The following is a 20,961-nucleotide window of genomic DNA, read 5'->3' on the forward strand; positions in this document are numbered from 1 at the left end:
TGTCCTTCGGCGCCAACCCACCACTTAATGGGATTAGAATGGGAGGTTTTGAACTTGATGCACCCTTTTGTTGCTCCATTTTCTTTGTACCCCTTTACTATAGCCAAGCACTTTATTTATTTAAACTTGGAGTTCAGTAGAAGCTAGGTGTTTGCCAACAGTTACAGCAGCTAGCAGTTATTTCCAGAGTCAAATAGGCCCACATCAAAGATTCCAACAAGGATTCCAAATTCCTTCATATTCGCCAGTAGTAAGGTAGGGTAAACCTTTTAAAACATTTTATGTATTTATTTAGAGTACTTAGTTTGATTTATCGATTTAGACGAGAGGGGAGAAAAAAACAACAACAATTACAGTCGAACACCTTTATAACAAGAATATTGGGACTTGACAAATTACCTTGATTGGAAAATAAAGAAAAACAAAGACTTAAGACCTAGAATTTTTCTTGTTTTTAAGCAGGTCCTTAATTGTATTAACAGTGCTCCTCTTATCAGGATTCGACTGTATAGCAGAGGTGCACTGAGTCGTTAAATCAATCTAGAAAATGTATGTTTGTTTTTTTTAATGTTTCATGAGATGGAATACTGTCCTCGCGAATACATGTATTTTATACCAAGACGATTAATTTGGTACCTCATTGGTTTAATAATGTTTTGCCCTTGCTTAAGTCTCGATTGAAGTTAGTTGTTTTTTCAAACGGGTGCATGTTCCCCGATATGTTTCCAATACTGCTGTTTCCCAATCCTGACCCTAAGCCTAACCCTAAACTTAGGCTTAGGTGAGATGGCCTAGCGGTTAAGAACACTGGACTCATGCTCTGGTGTTTCAGAGGCAACAGTGGCGTGGGTCCAAGCCCGGGCCCGGACACTTGTGCCCCTGATCAAGGAACTTAACCATTATTGCTTCGTGCTTCGGATGGGACGTAAAGTTGTAGGTCCAGTGTGCTGTATAAATGCACGTAAAAGAACCAAGCAAACACTTATCGCTAAGAGAAGGGGTTCGCCCCGGTGTTTCTGGCGGTTATCCTCATAGATACACAAGGCTGTACGCGATGGCCACACCAGGCGTTTGTACAGAAGCTAACAGATATCTCGTTATATTCCTAACAATAATGAACTTATTTTAGGTGGTGACTTCAACTGTGTTTTAAACCACATATGTGATAAAGAGGGAGGAATTAAGATATGTAAGCGAGATACAACCTTCATTAACGACCTTTGCAAAAAGAAACTCTTAACAGACATATGGAGAGACCAAAATCCAAACACGTATCAGTATACCTTCAGAAGAAAGAATCCACTAATAAAAACCAGAATTGACTGCTTTCTTATTTCCAGTTCGCTGGTAGATAATTATGGTCATATCAAGTGATATACGACCAGGCATTAAAACCGATCACCAAGGGATTTTTCAATGAAATTTATTGTAAACAATATTCAACGAGGACAAGGATACTTCTCAGTGATAACACTTTTCAAAATAAAATGCAAATGTACTTGGATAAGTTGTCAGAAGAGCTGATAACGGAATTTGAAGATGAAAGATGTCGATGGGAAATTTGCAAAATAAAAATCAGTGACTTTACTATCCGTTATTCAAAAAGGAAAAAGAATGTAGAAAAATTAGTCAAAGAATCGATAAAAGCCAGAATAAATAACTTGAATAGAGATTTTGAAGACAATTCTTTTGAGATAAACAAACTTTAAAGCACATTAGAGCACATGTATGATAAAGAGATTGAAGGGCAAAAGGTTCGATCCAGAGAAAGATGTCTGAGGAAGGTGAAAAGAACAGTAGATACTTTTTAGGTCTTGAAAAACGCAATGCCTTGAGAAAACACATAACACAGCTGAAGAGTGAAAACGGCAGCATAATAAAAGATCAAATTGAAATACTCCATGAGCAGAAAACCTTTTACCAAAAACTTTACTCTTCAAATAATGTTGATGCTGATCAAATGAACGAATACCTAAATGACACAGAATTTGATTTTGTGCTAGATGAAAAACAAAAAGAAAAGTGTGAAGGAATCCTCACTGAAGCAGAATATGCCAAAGCATTAAAAACTCTGAAAAATAATAAAAGCCCAGGTATAGATGGTCTAACCGTAAAATTTTATCAAGTTTTTTGGAAAAAAATTAAATTCCTCTTCATAGGTTCAATGAACAGAAGTTATAAAGAAGGAGAACTCCCTACGTCACAACGCCGTGCTGTAATTTCACTTTGGTATAAGAAAGGTGACCGAACAAATTTAAAAAACTGGCGACCTATTATTCTTTTAAACATTGATTATAAAATAGCTGCGAAAGCTTTAGCAAATCGTTTATCAAGTGTTATAGGAAACATCATTCAAGAAGATCAGATTCGAACCGGCCAACCGATCCCGTTAGCTCGGTGGTCGAGTGGTAAGACGTCTGCACTAGAAGGCAGGAGGTCGTGGGTTCGAGTCCCACCCGAGTGATTTTTTCCAACTTTCACTCGGGAGTGAAGTATACACTGAGTATACAGTGTTTAAAAAACGTCGGTGAAGGGCAAAACCTAATTTGATTTATATCACCCCGGCGCAAAAATTCCATCTTATAAGATCAGTCTGGTTACATCAAAGGAAGATTCATAGGAAACAGTATAAGATTAATTGATGATGTCATTTATTTTAGTAAAATGAAAGACAAAAATACGGCAATTCTCTTCTTAGATTACGAAAAGGTTTTTGACACAGTAGAATGGGACTTTCTATTCAAAACGCTGATGAAATTCAACTTTAGAGATAGTTTCATAAACTGGATCCGAACAATGTATAAAAATATTCAAAGTACAATAATTAACAATGGCCATATGTCTCAATTTTTTACGTTAAAACGAGGCCTAAGGCAAGGATGTCCTCTCTCTGCACTGTTATTTCTAATCATTGCAGAAGTTCTTGCGAATAGAATATGAATGAACCAAGAAATTAATGGGGTTAAAATAACAAACAAAACAGATTTACGTATTTCAATGTACGCAGATGATACAACTCTTTTCTTATCTGATTCTGCACTAATTACAAATGCCATCAATATTGTGACCAATTTTGGAAGAATTGCAGGACCAAAACTTAACCTCCAAAAAACAAAAGGACTACTTATTAGTAACATTGATCTGGACCAAAACCTTCTAGAAATTATAAATTGGCAGCCCGAACCAATTAAAACATTAGGCGTTTATTTTGGAAATAATATGAATGAATGTTATGAATTAATTTGGGAAGAAAAGGTGATAAATTGTGCGAACTTAATTAATCAATGGAAGAGAAGGCATCTGACATTACCAGGAAGAGTAACAATTGTAAATAACCTGGCAATACCAATAATTACTTTTTTAGCATCTGTTATTCCAACCCCACAAAAGTATGTTTCGAAAATAGATAACTTAGTGTTTCCGTTTATCTGGAATGGCAAAACAGACAAAATTTCAAGACAAACAATGATTCGCAATTTAAACGAAGGTGGTCTTAACCTAACTGACATCCAATGTCATAATATAGCACTTAAATGTAACTGGGTATTTAAATTGTTAAACAATAAGATTGGGAAATGGAAAATCCTTTGCAATTTATTTTTAAACTCATGTTGCCAAGACCTTTCAGTCCAATTTTAAGTGCTGTTCACGTATTACATTAAACCTTCCACAATTTTCTAAAGAGTTAATATTTTGTTGGCAGGAACTAAACTCAACAAAGACTGTACAAATTGATTTACAGCCAACTAATGTAAAAACACAAATACTGTGGGGTAATAACTAAAAAAAAGTATAAAAACAAGCCATTGTATTTAAGCAACTGGATTAAATCCAACATCATTTACGTTAATGACCTTCTGACCGAAAATGGTGAATTGTCAACTGAGTACATCAGAAACAAACTAATTAAGAAACATAACTGGTTAGCAGAAATGTACACATTAAAGAAGGCCATACCAAAAGAATGTTTAAGAACCCTAGCAAATAATAAAAACCAAACTCCTTTGAAAGGCAGGTCTACATCAATGATGCTTTAAGCTGTTTAGAAAATATTACAACTAAAGAAATATACAAGGTTTTAATTGATGAAAAGGGTGGAATTCTGTGTGGAAACACAAAACTATAAATATAAAAGAAGCTAAGTTAAGAAATTTTAATTACAAATTTCTACACCGCATACTACCAACCAAAAACTTGTAAATAATCCGTTGTGTTGCTTATGTAACGAGATTGCTGATTACAATCATAGTTTCGTGACATGTGTACATACATTAAACTTTTGGAATGAATTTGCTCAGTATTACCAAGCGATAACAAAACATTGTTTTGAATTGCCAAAAATGTTTAATTTAGTAACAATCCTTGTTTTCGAATTTGAAATAAATTTGATTATAACAATAGGAATGTATTCCATATTTAAAGTAAGATTAAAGACATATCAAGACAATAAGTGGATCAACACTTTTGACACTTTCATTCGAGAACTTTATTGGAGAGCTTAACTACAGAAGAAAAACAAAGTCTTCTGGAATAAGTTTTTGTAAGATCTTATTTTAATTAATGTAATATAATGTAACTATGTATTTAGTACGTGTGTTTTTCTCAAAAATGTAAACAATGTTGCGAGAAATAAAACGCAATAAATGAAAAAAAAAAAAATCTAACAGATACCGAAACCTAACCCTCACCCTAATCCTAAGGATTTCGGGGAACATCGGTGTTGGGGAACATATTGGGGAACATTGGGTACTGACACCCCCTTTAAAACACAACATACTGGACAAGTTCGCTTTTCCAACAATCATTTAGTGTATGAATAAAAATAAAAATAGGCCTACGGTACTTTCGCTAAAAAACGTAAAATATTTTTACTTCTAGGCCTAAGCTTTTGCCACGCTGTGTTTTTGTTATAGTTTATTGCGAATTACCAAAAGGAGTGAACTGGCAGAATTGAAGTATTTAATCGTCATTTCGTGCAGGCCGTGCAAAAATGGCTACTTTGGGAAATGTTATTTGAAAACAGATTTTTATTTCAATTTTAAGAAAGCGAGAATTCAATGTTAAAAATAAGACTTTAATGCATATTTGCATTTGACAAGTTTCTCAAAGATACTGTGCAGAAGTAATGTTATGAAGCTAGTAAAATTGGGGCCAGAACAAAACATGAAATGCTTAAGGTCTAACAATAGTAAAATGGGGGCCAAAACAATAAATGAAATGCTTTAGGTCCAACAATTACTTTTGTATTGCTTTAATGCAGGAAAAAAAACATCGTATAATTTCAAAATTGTTCTAAAAAAGAAAAAAACTGATCAGAGCGCTGATGGATTCATCTTGTGTGTCAATCCAGTTGGTTGAGTATTTAGGTATGGCAAATGATGCAGTTGAGGGAATTTCCAAGGTGGGTTGATTTGTCGCAAATGGAAGAGTTTTAGAAAAGGGATATTAAGTCCGAATTTCAGCCAAGGAAATTAATTCTGGTTAAAATAAGAGCATTTTGAAACTTCACTTTCAAAATTGAAAACTTTACTACACAAGGATACAAATTTGAGAGTGTGTGCTCTATGTGTGGAGGAATGTCCCCTTACACCCCGTCCTTAAGGGGTTAACGGGCAAAAATTGGAGGGTTTTTTTTTCGGTACAAAGACAACATTAATCGTTGCACAGAGAGAGAATAGAGTTAACTGGTAGGCGTCAAAATGATCAAATTTTACAAGCCAACGAAACACTTTCCTGTGGAGATTGTACCTGATTTCCATGGTACATTTGATTTTCATAACTTTCCAGACTAGTCTCCTGTATACTGAGGTAATTGGCCTGTACGAGACGGAAGGAATTGTGGATCAATGTTTGGCCCTTAAGCAACAATATCGCTCTTTTCACGCTTACACTGAAAAAATGCCTGGGTTAATTTTACCCAAGAAAGGGTGAAACTTGGAACTACCCAAACTTGGGTTGTTCTATAACCAATTTATGTTTGGGTTAGAATTTCTGTTAAATTCAACCAAATTGTCGGTTGAATTTAACAGAAATTCTAAACAATTGGTTATAGAACAACCCAAGTTTGAGTACAGTTCCAGTTTTCACCCTTTCTTGGGTAAAATTAACCCAGGCAATTCAGCTAGTGTAGGAATGTACAGCCTCGACCTGGCCTCGACCTGGTGTCGGGGTTTCGATCACTGAACTATTTTCATTGTGTAAAGTTGCCAGATCGAGGCTCTGCATTATGGCGGAGCGTGAAAAGAGCGCGTTTGCCAGACTGCATCCTCCGCCAGCACGTACGCTATTATCCGTAGGAGCATTGCATGTCGCGTTGAAAGGCTGTTTTTCGTTCAGTCACCGTGACGCTAAACTTGAATTAATACAAAGAATGTGCCCCTGGGAACTCTGGTTTTACATTGAAAACCCGGGCAGCTATATTACCAATAGCATCAAGGCCGACCCAAAATGAATTAGGTTGATTAATATAGTACTGCAGCCCAGAGCATTTTGGTCAAACGAGCAAGGTACCAATATCCGAGCAGAGAATTGTGTAACCTAAACATATTCAGATATGGATGTCTGCCGGGGACCCCTGCTGCATGTGGCCGCTGGGGCCCAAAAGAAGGGGGGAAATAAGGGGCTGGATCAAACATTGGATGTACCACATAAAACCAAGTTTAAATGAACAATTCTACCTACTAGGTATAAAATATCCATTGCCAGACAAATCGTCTGCTGCATAAGGCCCGCCAGACACACCCAAAGTGGATGGAGGAGGGGCGCGGCCGTCACCCCTTCTTTTCTTTTTCGCTGATACGGTTGCAACGTGATGATTAAGAAGAAAATGAAACTAATTTATATTGATGCCTTAGCACTTGTAGAAAATGAAAATGAAAATAAGACTTTAATGCATATTTGCATTTGACAAGTTTCTCAAAGATTCTTTGCAGAAATAATGTTATGAAGCTAGTAAAATTGGGGCCAAAACAATACATGAAATGCTTATAAGGTCTAACAATAGTAAAATGGGGGCCAAAACAATAAATGAAATGCTTTAGGTCCAACAATTACTTTTGTATTGCTTTAATGCAGCAAAAAAAACCCATCGTATGATTTCAAAATTGTTATAAAAAGAAAAACTGATCAGAGTGCTGATGGACTCATCTTGTGTGTCAATCCAGTTGGTTGAGTATTTAGGTATGGCAAATGATGCAGTTGAGGGAATTTCCAAGGTGGGTTGATTTGTCGCAAATGGAAGAGTTTTAGAAAAGGGATATTAAGTCCGAATTTCAGCCAAGGAAATTAATTCTGGTTAAAATAAGAGCATTTTGAAACTTCACTTTCAAAATTGAAAACTTTACTACACGAGAACAAAGAAATGTCTCCACAAGGATACAAATTTGAGAGTGTGTGCTCTATGTGTGGAGGAATGTCCCCTTACACCCCGTCCTTAAGGGGTTAACGGGCAAAAATTGGAGGGTTTTTTTTTCGGTACAAAGACAACATTAATCGTTGCACAGAGAGAGAATAGAGTTAACTGGTAGGCGTCAAAATGATCAAATTTTACAAGCCAACGAAACACTTTCCTGTGGGGATTGTACCTGATTTCCATGGTACATTTGATTTTCATAACTTTCCAGACTAGTCTCCTGTATACTGCAGTAATTGGCCTGTACGAGACGGAAGGAATTGTGGATCAATGTTTGGCCCTTAAGCAACAATATCGCTCTTTTCACGCTTACACTGAAAAAATGCCTGGGTTAATTTTACCCAAGAAAGGGTGAAACTTAGAACTACCCAAACTTGGGTTGTTCTATAACCAATTTATGTTTGGGTTAGAATTTCTGTTAAATTCAACCAAATTTTTGGTTGAATTTAACAGAAATTCTAAACAATTGGTTATAGAACAACCCAAGTTTGGGTACAGTTCCAGTTTTCACCCTTTCTTGGGTAAAATTAACCCAGGCAATTCAGCTAGTGTAGGAATGTACAGCTTCGACCTGGCCTCGACCTGGCCTCGACCTGGCCTCGACCTGGCCTCGACCTGGCCTCGACCTGGCCTCGACCTGGCCTCGACCTGGCCTCGACCTGGCCTCGACCTGGCCTCGACCTGGCCTCGACCTGGCCTCGACCTGGCCTCGACCTGGCCTCGACCTGGCCTCGACCTGGCCTCGACCTGGCCTCGACCTGGCCTCGACCTGGCCTCGACCTGGCCTCGACCTGGCCTCGACCTGGCCTCGACCTGGCCTCGACCTGGCCTCGACCTGGCCTCGACCTGGCCTCGACCTGGCCTCGACCTGGCCTCGACCTGGCCTCGACCTGGCCTCGACCTGGCCTCGACCTGGCCTCGACCTGGCCTCGACCTGGCCTCGACCTGGCCTCGACCTGGCCTCGACCTGGCCTCGACCTGGCCTCGACCTGGCCTCGACCTGGCCTCGACCTGGCCTCGACCTGGCCTCGACCTGGCCTCGACCTGGCCTCGACCTGGCCTCGACCTGGCCTCGACCTGGCCTCGACCTGGCCTCGACCTGGCCTCGACCTGGCCTCGACCTGGCCTCGACCTGGCCTCGACCTGGCCTCGACCTGGCCTCGACCTGGCCTCGACCTGGCCTCGACCTGGCCTCGACCTGGCCTCGACCTGGCCTCGACCTGGTGTCGGGGTTTCGATCACTGAACTATTTTCATTGTGTAAAGTTGCCAGATCGAGACTCTGCATTATGGCGGAGCGTGAAAAGAGCGTGTTTGCCAGACTGCATCCTCCCCCAGCACGTACGCTATTATCCGTAGGAGCGTTGCATGTCGCGTTGAAAGGCTGTTTTTCGTTCAGTCACCGTGACGCTTAACTTGAATTAATACAAAGAATGTGCCCCTGGGAACTCTGGTTTTACATTGAAAACCCGGGCAGCTATATTACCAATAGCATCAAGGCCGACCCAAAATGAATTAGGTTGATTAATATAGTACTGCAGCCCAGAGCATTTTGGTCAAACGAGCAAGGTACCAATATCCGAGCAGAGAATTGTGTAACCTAAACATATTCAGATATGGATGTCTGCCGGGGACCCCTGCTGCATGTGGCCGCTGGGGCCCAAAAGAAGGGGAAAATAAGGGGCTGGATCAAACATTGGATGTTCCACATAAAACCAAGTTTAAATGAACAACTCTACCTACTAGGTATAAAATATACATTGCCAGACAAATCGTCTGCTGCATAAGGCCCGCCAGACACACCCAAAGTGGATGGAGGAGGGGCGCGGCCGTCACCCCCTTCTTTTCTTTTTCGCTGATACGGTTGCAACGTGATGATTAAGAAGAAAATGAATCTAGTTTATATTGATGCCTTAGCACTTGTAGAAAATGAAAGTGTAACGTAAGAGTGATTTCAGGTCAGACTAATTAAGTTAAGAGTGGGGCAAAAGCGCGAAAGGGGGCGTGGCCGCCACCCCCTCTGTGTACATTTTCTTTTTTATCGTCGCAATGCAATTTTTTAATCATGCGGAATTTCTCTGACAGTTGTGCTAATGTCTTGCAGTTTTTTTGACACCGGTTGTATGAAATTAGGGCATACCTTCGTCAACAACTGTTCATTTTCCAGAACAGGTAGGCCTTAGTTAACTTTTCCCATAATATACACGTATCATGCACATGTGCATGAAATTAAGTGTGCATTGAGAGAACAGACCGAATTGAAACTTCCCATGCATTTTATTGATGCCTTGGTAGTTTTAGAAAATTACATCATTCTTAAGAACGATTTTAGGTTAGCCAAATTAACTTAAGAAAAGAGTGGAGGGGCGTGGCTGCCACCCCCTCCATGTGCATTTTTGTCCATATCGTCACATGGTGTTTGTTTTTAATCGTGCCAAGTTTCTCTGACATGTTTACTGATGTATTTCAGTTGCTTTGAAATCAATTTTATGAAAATAGAGCACACCTTCGTCGCCAAATGTCCATTTTCCAAAAGAGGGAGACCTAATATTAACTTTTCCATGATCATGTTTAATGTCCATGACAGTGCGCATGAGAGTGCCGACTTAACCATGGCATCTAAACATATTTTGAGAGGTTGAATTAAAAGTTCACATGTACCACAGATGTCCAGTGGTGTTTTTTTATTTAGATACCAGTAATTACATTGAAACACACAGGACTAGCAAGAGATGACTAGTCATAAAACAGTAACAGCTTTGGGGATTGGGCTGAAGATGGAATTGAATCTTAATGGGCAGCAGTGCAGGGCGGTTAAGGTCAAATATTTTTTACAATATTGAGCACATTGTAACATATTTTTCAATGGAATATAGCAGTATTTACTATTACACCCAGTTAAGTATCCAGATCGACTTGGGTAAACCACGTTTTAATTCTTTACGAATCCCACTGGTCACCGTAAGAGTGCGACGTTTGTCCGAAGTGCCTATTATAAATATTCTTTTGCACCTGCTTTAAAAAAAACAAGGCATTAAAAAAGGGGGATGGAGATCAGAGGTTGTGAGAAAATTGTCTTTGGCGTCTAAATTCATGACAAGAAGTAAAAGTTGGTATACAAAGTTCACTGACCTCTCAAAGGTCGATCACCAGAGGTCAGACATGAACTGTCCATATAATAGGGAGGTTTCGCAAGCAAACGGATACGCTTACACTTACGCTTAGCTATCCGTATCCGTTTTTTACTTTCGTGTAGCGAGCGAGATATGCGTGTCGTCTGCACGTTTAGCGGATAGTGAGTGGCGTATGACGTCATACGTGCAGACGACACGCATATCTCGCTCGCTACACGTAAGTAAAAAACGGATACGGATAGCTAAACGTAAGTGTAAGCGTATCCGTTCGCTTGCGAAACCTCCCTAACAATATGAAAATTCATATCATGGCAACAAGAAGTTTAGATGTGGGTCGTGAAAAAGTAAGGTTTACATAGTTAATACACAGCTCCATGGTTAATTTCACCATTGAGGTATTTCTAACCCCATGATATCACTAAATACCTTGGGTATTAAGTTCATTGACCTCTTGAAGCACACCAGAGGTCAGAGATGAAATGCCCTGGGTACGAAAATTCTTTTCATAGCATAAACACCTGCATTTAAAATTGGGTTTTGAAAAAAAAATTGCCCAATGTAAATACTAGTAGTAGTCGAATAAATATCTATCAATATATACAAAAGCCATGACCTCTGTCAATTATGAATTTTTCCATATCGGATCATTATTTGTATTGTATGGAGAACCATACGAATTGTTTGATCTCAAAGTAAACAACTGTTTAAGATATTTGACTTTAACAGTCGATACTGCTCATTAAGATTCAATTCCATCTTCAGACTCAAGTCCCAAAACTACTTAGAATACATCTCCTGCTACCTGTGTGTTGTAATTACCTTTAAAGTTGTATAAGGCCGAATACAAAAAACCAAAACGTGTTTGTCGTCCGGGTTCTTGAAAAAAAAGGAGGAAGAGGGGCTTTTTATTCTTTATTTTTATTTTTTGAAAGATGGTCGCCATTTTAAAATGTCCTGCAACCGTTGGTGTTTCCACTGTTCATATCGTTTTTCTTCCACGTTTTTTCGTCCCTGACTAAAAATTGGAGCGTATGTATAGCTCAGAATAGCTGATTCAGGATTCCAAACTCAAAAATGATGTTTAAGTGATAATCTTTTTCTAAGCAAAATTGGTTAAAGTAGTCAGAAATTGAATCAGATCGAATTTGTCGGGGCCCTTAAGCCGGCCCCGAACGACAACCATTAAGGCTTGGCGCTTCACGCTCGCATTGGTGCACGCTCGCATCAAGGTATGTCTCTCCCCCCCCCCCCCCCCCCTCCTTCTTGTGAGAAGTGACGCCCTTGCTCGGCGTGCCACTGCACTGTCCAAAGTGCTTGCGTAACTCATGAAGGCCTACAACCGACCCTCAGTCGCCACGTGTCTTGGGTACATGTATTTGACTTCAGCGGATACGGCCGGGCTGGCGGTGTGTCGATAACCAAACGCATATGAGTGTCGTGAAGGGGGGGGGGGGGGGCTGGGGATCCTCTCCCCCCCCCCAAAAAAAATAGAGAACAAGAAAAGGGGATGTCAGACAGAAAAAGAGGCGCGAAGTCGTATTGTTGTTAATTGTATGGGGCCGAATGTCATTGCCCACCCTCGAAAAATGATAAATCGAGAATAATATGCTGGAAAAGTACAGGATTTTTTTGGGAGGGGGGTATTGTGCTTCGCCCCCACCCTTCCCCCTCAAAAAAAGATCTTGGCGACGCACTCACCACCCAGCCAATCAGCATAGTATTATGAGTCTTTATTATATTTTCACCATTATAAACCGTTTCTTACAATTTATGTAAACCTTTATCCCTATACAGATGTTGTCAACAATGGTCATTGAAGAACCCAAACAGAAACTCGCTGCCGCAGACGAAGATGCTCCGGAGTGCAGCTATTGCTCCGTCAGACCGCCGTGTCTTCAACGCTTCGCACGGCCGGCTATCTTTGTTGTCGTTGTCAGCATGTTCTTCTTTGCCGATGGTTTTTTCGTCGGGGTGATCCAGGGGTCGATAACCACAAATGAACGCCGGTATCAGTTCAATCTCGGTCAGATTGGCCTGTTATTATCAGGCTTTTCCGTAGGCGGCGTCATTGGCAACGTGCTCGTGATCTTATTCTTCAGTAAGCCGGATACCAATCGACCACGCCTACTGGGAATATGTTCCCTGATGAGTGGTCTTGCGGCTGTTGTAGGAACCATCCCACAGTTCATTCAAGATCCATACGTTCCTGCAGGTTTTGAGGCTACCAACGACACAGAGGGCGCGTTTCAGCAGGTAGACATGCTGTGCATGGCAGACAAGTCGGGGGCAGACTGCACAGATCAGCCGGCTGAGACTGTGTCTCCTAATCAGGTTGCTTTCTACATTCTGCTGTTAAGCACGGTGCTTCAAGGTGCAAGTATCATTATCATGTACCCAACAGTGCACGCATACATCTCGGACAATACAACTCCAAAAAATACGGCCTTTTATACAGGTAACTGTGTTTTAATCACATCAGATGTAAACCTGCCATTGATTTTAACTAAATTGAACTCCCTTATGTTTTCTTCAGTATGCTACGATAAGTGTGATGGTATATAAATATTGAGTGGTTCAGAGTGAAATGGGAGGAACATTATCGCAAGGTAAAATCTGGACATTTCCATTTCACGAGGCAAAGCCGAGTGAACTGAAAAAGTCCAGATTTTACCGAGCGATAATATTTCTCCCATTGAAGCCCAGGCGCGGATCCTGAGGGAGGGTTTTGGGGTGTTTTCCCCCCCCCCCCCCGCTCTGTCCCAAAAATATTTTTCCATAAAAATTTCTGGGAAAAAATGCGATCCCCCCCCCCCTGCTCCGACACCCATTTTTTGGGTTGCTAGTAATAATGTCCGCCTGGCACAAAATACGTACCGAGCCAGCTTGGTTTAGGGGGTATACGTACATTATTCTGTGATATAGTGTTAATAATCGTCGGATTTGAACAGCACCACCATCGATAGTATAGTACGACCCCCCCCCCCCCCCCCCGCTTTTTGATTTTACGCCCCTGAAGCCACTCAATATTTGTTTTATATAACTGACATAGGCCAATAGATCCTTGTCATTTGACATATTTGAACTTTTATTTCAATACAAAAGTTGGCCAAACATTCTACGGCATTCCGTTATATTTTGTAATTTGTTTGAATTTTTTATACACACAGTATAAATAATAACTGATTAATGGAAAATATCGCCCTAGATTATTAGTTTCTCTCCAATCACCATTTTTTTAAATCAGGTATCTGGGGAGCTGCGGTTGGCCTGTCACCAGTGGCAGGCATCTTCGCGACTGCGGCATTTCTTGGTCTGTGGGTAGACTTCTACAGAATCCCCTCATCAGCCGTGCCCGTGACTCCCGAGGACAGGGCGTGGGTGGGAGCATGGTGGCTGGGCTACCTTGTTGTTGCAGTCTTGTATATGCTACCAGCGTTGCCCCTCTTTGGATTTCCTGTGGTGATGAGAAAGTCCTGTACCAACGCCGAATGCAGCGACAGCGTCGGTGGGGATGACGGGGACACGGAAAACAAGAGTGGGACACAGTTCCCCAAAGGAGAAACTTCGAGTGGTAATGAAAATAATTATGTTTACATATTATTCTACAGTAACCCAATACGTTTGCGCTGATTAATTATGGCCTGTTACTCTCTGATGATCAATGGCAAAAGTTACAGGGACTGTTTGTTTATACCATGGTATAATATTAAACGTGTTTGAGGGGTTCATTTTCGCGATTATATCCCCAAACAGGTAGTTTGTCGACGTTGTGGAAGGTGTTGAAAAACCGTGACTGCATGCTGACATGCCTGTCCCAAGGTGGTGCTTTCCTCATTGTGTATGGCTATGGTATCTTTGTTCCCAAGTACCTGGAAATTCAGTTTGAGGTGGAAACCCAACTTGCCGACATCCTGACAGGTAAGGCTGCAATAGTTACATCAGACATTGGTAGATTTGGGGAAGCTACAACATGGGTTAAGGCGGCCTACTCACCACAGTGCACTAGTGGTGTGGTGGTGTTCATTTTACTTACCAATAAATTCGCGCCATTGTAAAAGCATGATATGACATCACAATGACGTAATTAATTGACTATTCATCTAGTGCAAGAAGTATTACAGGTTAAATTATCCCCCCCCCCCCCCTCTGTCTCTCTCTCTCTTGTTTTCTTCAAACAATTTAACGCAATCATACATATTCAGAATAGGTACACTTTTCTCAATGACTAAGTTGACTAATAAGACGATGTTCCGGTAACTGTAGATTTGATTAATGTTGAACTTTAGAAAGTGACGGGAAATACATTGCATCTGGGTACCATTTAAGCAATACCTTGTTACAACAGTGAATTTATCAACACTAACATTTTTTCCTTTCAAACAACGAAAGGAATCATTGGGCAATATGAACAATAAATACACATTTGAGAACGGCTAAGATAAGGACTACGCAACTCACATTTAACATTACGAAATCACTTACAGTTACCAAGTTTAAACGGCGAGACCTTGTGATACTTATTGTCCTATATCCATCATTCATCAGGTTGTCTTCTAGCTCCTGCATACGCCGTCGGCTTCATGCTGGCTGGTTCCCTCGTCAAACGATTCAACATTCAATACCGGGGCCTAGTCTCCCTCTCGTGCGTCGCACTGGCTCTCGGCGTCGCTGGCCTCACGGCGAATTTGTTCATTGGTTGCTCAAATGAGAATGTTGCCGGTGTCTTCACGCCATACAAGGGACAAAGGTATGCTAGTAACAATTGTGTAAACTGTAGCCGACACAAAGTCATTTTGGAAGTCATGATGAGTGTTGTATGTATGTCGAATGATAGACAGATTTGAGTCTACCCGATGTTGTTCTCCAAAATCCTTAGGGTTAGGGTAACGGTTGGGGAACATAGGTTTTGGGGAACATATAGGTATGCACCCAACAGATTTAGTACGTGTGATCATGTCTGAAAATAAATAGCACACGATTCTCGTTTTTCAGCCAGCTTGATTTAGAGGCGCCCTGCAACTCGGACTGTGAATGTTCTTTGTCTGCGTACTCACCTGTATGCGATGGCCATGGGATCACCTATATATCAGCCTGCCACGCAGGATGCCAACTCGTCACTGAGCAGGTATGGGCAGATTTAGTCCGAAAATTTGGGACTCTTAATGCTGTGTATGAGAGTCCCACAACTTAAGGTACTGAAAACATGCAAAACAAGAAAATAGACTTGACCTCTGAAACAACCAGTCCAACAACTCTTCAGTCCAGCATCAATCAACTGTCAGCTGACTGTGCTAAAAGAAATATATAGGATGTCGGGTACCAGGTCACTATTTCTACACATTTCTCCATAGTCAGGCACCAGAATAATGACACTGAATGACGACGTCAGTCCTGTAAAAAAAGTTGGACCATGATGGACATGTACAAGTCTAGTCTTTAGCCTCATTTTGAAATCACTTGACTTCCCTCTCATGTGCAAGCCACTGCCAACTATTGAAGAAAAGTCGCTTTCAAAAATTGAATTGAGTCTTCAAACTTGGTTGGTGAAATACTGAGGACCTTTTCTTTGCCCAATGAAAGTTTTGGAGAAATTTGCATGCTAAAAAGTGAGTTAAGTTGGCCTGATCTTTTGCATCGTCTTGACAACTTAAGTTCCCAGTCTGGGGGTAGATTGTGCTTCCGACACTGATGGGGAAGTTGACCAATACGCTACTAATCATTTGACTCTGCCATTGTTTTTGGTCAACAAGCTCAAATTAGATTTTCCGATATATTATAAAGAGGAAAATACGGTTTACCTGTACATGTATACCTCATTCAACTAATGCCCATTCGCCTGCAGAATCAGGAATATGGAGATTGTTCATGCTTAGCCACTGGATCAACCAACCTAAATGGTACCCTTCTGGCGGTTGAGGGCGCTTGTGACAGTCATTGCATCTCCTATGCACCGTACCTGGTTTTGCTGACTGCAGTACTGCTGTTTGCGCAGTTCGCACAGCTCATGCGTTTTAATATCGTCATGAGGTAACTTGTTTTCCATTGGCTATTATACAAATAACGAATGTTTGTGAGTGCGATGGTAAGAATAATTTCATGAGGTGACAGATTGAATGTTCTATTCCACGAGGCGAAGCCGAGTGGAATAGAACATGCAATCTGTCACCGAATGAAATTATTCTTTCCATCGCACGAACGTAAAACATTCGTTATTTGTTTTATACAACACCTGAATAAATTCTCGTCATTTGATTGGTAAATTATAAACTACAATTTGTTTTGATTTCAAAGATGTTGAACTACCCCTTCGCGAAAATGTTTGAACCCAACGCTGTAGCGCTGGCTCTTTGGAACAATACGCGCTACGCTGAACGCGCACACCAGCATGCATTTTGCACGCAATAACCGCGTCATGGAACAAGCGCAAAGTGAAACGGTATAACGCATGGGTATAACGCATGGTCGCACCGTGCATTATACCGAATAATAATATGTCACGTGATCTACAATTCACCAATCAGATGACGGGGATTTATTCAGGTGTTGTATAAAACTTTTTATACAACACCTGAATAAATCCCCGTCATCTGATTGGTGGATCGTTGATCACATGTCATTGAATTATTCGTACCAACGCACGGCGCGCGCGCGGCGCACAGTGCAATGGAAGTTCTATAGCACGGTGAATAGAACTTCCATTGCACGGTGTCACTGCTGCCGGTGGTGGCGCTGTTTTAAATCGAGATAAAATTGAATATGATGATTCCCAACCTGTTGAACAGTTTGCATAAATAAAATATGATGAACTTGTCGAACTTTTAAACAGTTTTTAACCTGAATATATTGGCTATTAAAAGTCAACCAATCAAATGACAAGGACGGGCGTTATATAAAACAAAGAATGAATGTTTCACGTTCGTGCATTGGAAAGAATAATTTCATTCGGTGAAAGATAAAATGTCCCATTCCACTCGGCTTCGCCTCGTGGAATGGGAACATTTCATCTGTCACCTCATGAAATTATTTTAACCATTGCACTCACAAACATTCATTATTTGTATAGTATTTTTTTGTATTGAAAACTCATCGGGCAAGGCCCCTTTCGTATAAATTTCTAGCTCCAAAACAGAAAGCGACTTGCAGTGTTAATTAATTTGTTTTGATTTGAGGGATTTTGAGGATATCTTTTATTTAAAAATATGAAATATATTTTTTGTTTTTTTAAAGATGCGTTTCATCAGCAGAAAGGCCTGTGGCTCTGGCAATCCTATATCTTGCCGCTCTACTCGGTGAGTACGAACACATAGGTTGTTTTGATTTGAGGATATTTTTATACTGAAAAAAAACCCGCAATAGGTTTTCCCTGCCAATTTCCTAAAATGTTCATTCGCTTCTGAAAAAAGGTCATGCGCTTTCGTCTGAATTTTGAGAATCGCTCTGAACACGCTTTTTACCCGACAGCAGAAAAGTAGATGTCCGGTTTTCGTCCTCCGTAATGGAACATTAAAGGCAAACATTCAAAAAATGAATCTGTCAAAATATTATGAAATACCCTACTTGACTGTAAGGAAATAATAGGACCAAGCATCCTGTGAAATCACTGCACCTATATTGTCATTTTCGAGAAGAATTCTCATCATTTTCCTCGCGATGGTAATGAGCAAACCATCACGCTTTGAATGGACATCTATGCTTTGCGTCGAGAACAAAAGGGAGATGCATTGTCACAGTTTTCTCAAATGGTATAATGTCTCCTAAAGCCGAAATTAAATTTCGACAAGATACCTTTTTTTAATAACCTGCTTCCAATTAATTGTGATGTTCCTTGAGGGCGAGCGATCCGAGTTTGAATCGGCAAAAAAAACCCCATTTTTTTTGCAAATGGTTTCATCTGTGTACCTAATTTACCTTGACAAACAATTTTACTCGGTTCTGGATGTGAAAATGTTTCAAAAGCCGATTCAATCCCCAATTTTATTTTTTCCACATGTTTTTTTGTCCTAGCTATTATCCCGGCTAGTTATATGTTTGGCGCCCTCATCGACACCGCCTGCGTGGGATGGCAACAAACGTGTTATGGCCAAGGAGCATGTTTTCTGTACGACAAGGTCTGGTACCGCTACACCTTCAACGGTGCGGCATTGGGGGTTGCGATCATATGTCTTGGCTCCATGCTCATTGTATGGAAGTTTCCTTCGTACACAGATAAAGATGCCAATGATGACATGAAGGGGAGTGAAAATGAAGCAAGCACTCACAACCAGCAGATATAACAAATGTTGCCTATTTTGGGAAAACGTAATCTTGCTCCCGTATTTCAGCTTGATTGTGTGGTTTAAATAAGTGATATGAAAATGGATACATACATATGTATTTTCGAATTTTAATTATAAATCTCCTCGGGATGCAATTCATTACGGATTCTGCCCGGCCCTTTTAGGGTTGAGGAGACTGAGTTTAATCTCCGAGAGTATTATTCTCATTTGATGATTTATTTAATAGAAATGTGATGCGATCAAGATAAATAAGTAGTTTGTTGACCCTGGTCAATTTTTTTTACAGATTTGAAAAGAGCACAATCTTAGCATTACTGCTGTGAAAACCGCATGCGGGTACCATCTGTAGTTTAAAAATCATGGAAGTCGGAACACCAAGAAATGTTATGAAGTGATGTGATGAAGTCCTAATTTGGTCTTATTTTGGCCTGAATCTCCAAATGAAAATTCCCGACAAACGACTCATGTAGCTTGATCGCATCACAAATATTGATTTGGTGTGAGAAAACTGAAATTAATCCTACATGAAACATCCGAGACTATCGTTTTTTTCAATGGAATGTTTTAGTAATAATATTTCTTATTTGGTTTCAGAAGACAGATTAATCATCCATGTAACCTCGTAGAGTACATGTATATTGTTTCCTTAAATATTTTAGTAATAATGTTTCTTATTTGTTTCGGAAGACTGAGTTAAATGCTCAGTGTAACCTCCTAGAATATATATTTTTTTCTTGAATTGTTTCAGTAGTAGCGTTTCTTATTTGGTTTAGGAAGACTGGGTTTAATGCGCTACGTAACCTCTTTAAATATAAGGATTTCCATGAATTGTTTTTAGTAATAATATTTCTTATTTGTATAAGGAACTGCGTTTAATACGCTATGAAACCTTCAAGAATGTATTTTTTTCACGAATTATTTTTAGTAATTAGGAAAATTAGAAGATTGACTTAAATTTTAGTTGTAACCTAATTGTTTTAGTAATAATATTTCTTATTTCATTAGGAAATGTACATTTAATACTCTATGTAACCTCTTAGATTATGATTTTTGCATGAATTGTTTTATAGTAATAATTTTTCTTATTTGGTGTAGGAAGACTGAGTTTAACACTAAAAGGGCCGGGTTAGTTTGACGATCTCTCAGCCGGGGGCGGATTTCCGCCCCCTAAGATCTCAGCCATCGAGTGACGAAAAATTGTTAAACTTGGTACGTGTATAAACTTATCATAAACATACCCAAGAAATTTCATGACTATAGGTTAAAGGGTTTTGGAATTATGGTTAATTAATTATGCATATGTACAAATGGCAATTCTGCTCTGTCTACACTCCGTGGTCCGATTTTTATGTTTTTTGGTATCAAAAGATGCGCAAGGCTCGAGGCTAAAAAGTCATAACAGCTCGGGTCGGGAAAAAAATTCAAGGCTGTCGCGAAAAAAATTGGGGGAGGGGTCGGCGGATTCCGCCCGGCCCTTTTAGGGTCAATACTCCATGTACATAACTCCGAGAATATATTTGTTCGTGAAGTGTTTTGGTAATAATATTTTGTATTTGGTTCAAGGAGCCTAAACTCAATTATGTAACCACTAAGAATATATTTTTTTCCACGAATTGTTTAAGTAATAATATTACTTATTTGGATTAGGAAGACTGAGTTGAATGAACCTCCTACAATATATTTCTTTCATGAATTGTTTTTAGGAATAATTATATATTTGGTTTAAGGAAGACTGGGTGTAATACGTTACATAATCTCCTATAAAATGTAAGTTTCACATGAATTATTTTTAGTAATAATATTTCTTATTATCGGTTTCGGAAGATGAGTTTAATACTCTATATATACTCTGTGTAACCTCCTATAGAATAGAATGGTATTCATGAATTGTTTTTAGTAATAAAATTGTGGTGGGGCGGAGGGGGGGGGGCTGTTGGGCCCGATCCCCCTTCGCGAGCAATTGCCCCCCCCCCCCGACCGTTAAAAGACATACATGTATTTTTGTATCTGTTATGGTAGTGGGCCCCCTAGTTGGTACTCCCCCCCCCCCCCCCCCCCGATGCTCAGAGTTGGCGACGGCGCCAGGGCTTGGTGACATAATGGCTGCTCAAAACGACCATGGCAATAGGTGGCGCTCTTCA

At 40.1% G+C, this 20,961-nt stretch overlaps 1 protein-coding gene and 1 non-coding gene across 2 annotated transcripts; both read left to right on the forward strand.

Annotated features, from left to right (window-relative positions):
• Positions 1–101: 101 nt before the first annotated feature.
• Positions 102–18,920, forward strand: LOC119745434 (solute carrier organic anion transporter family member 3A1-like). Its single transcript, XM_038221774.1, has 9 exons — positions 102–255; positions 12,339–12,999; positions 13,789–14,115; positions 14,298–14,462; positions 15,090–15,291; positions 15,537–15,669; positions 16,387–16,571; positions 17,772–17,833; positions 18,549–18,920. Exons 2-9 carry the CDS (start codon positions 12,339–12,341, stop codon positions 18,815–18,817), a joined length of 2,004 nt encoding a protein of 667 aa, XP_038077702.1. The 5' UTR covers positions 102–255; the 3' UTR covers positions 18,818–18,920.
• On the forward strand, positions 2,392–2,464 carry Trnal-uag. The gene has a single exon. It is a non-coding gene; the product is annotated as a tRNA-Leu (tRNA).
• Positions 18,921–20,961: the final 2,041 nt, after the last annotated feature.

This window comes from Patiria miniata, unplaced genomic scaffold (genome assembly GCF_015706575.1).
Source record: "Patiria miniata isolate m_02_andy unplaced genomic scaffold, ASM1570657v1 HiC_scaffold_7, whole genome shotgun sequence".
Lineage (NCBI taxonomy): Eukaryota > Metazoa > Echinodermata > Asteroidea > Valvatida > Asterinidae > Patiria > Patiria miniata.

Bases quoted from the DNA above. Each gene is read 5' to 3' on its own strand.
- LOC119745434 (XM_038221774.1), top strand. From the start codon at position 12,339: ATGTTGTCAACAATGGTCATTGAAGAACCCAAACAGAAACTCGCTGCC. The intron at 14,116-14,297 runs GTAATGAAAATA...ATCCCCAAACAG, and splicing joins CAAAGGAGAAACTTCGAGTG to GTAGTTTGTCGACGTTGTGG. The intron at 15,670-16,386 runs GTATGGGCAGAT...ATTCGCCTGCAG, and splicing joins GCCAACTCGTCACTGAGCAG to AATCAGGAATATGGAGATTG.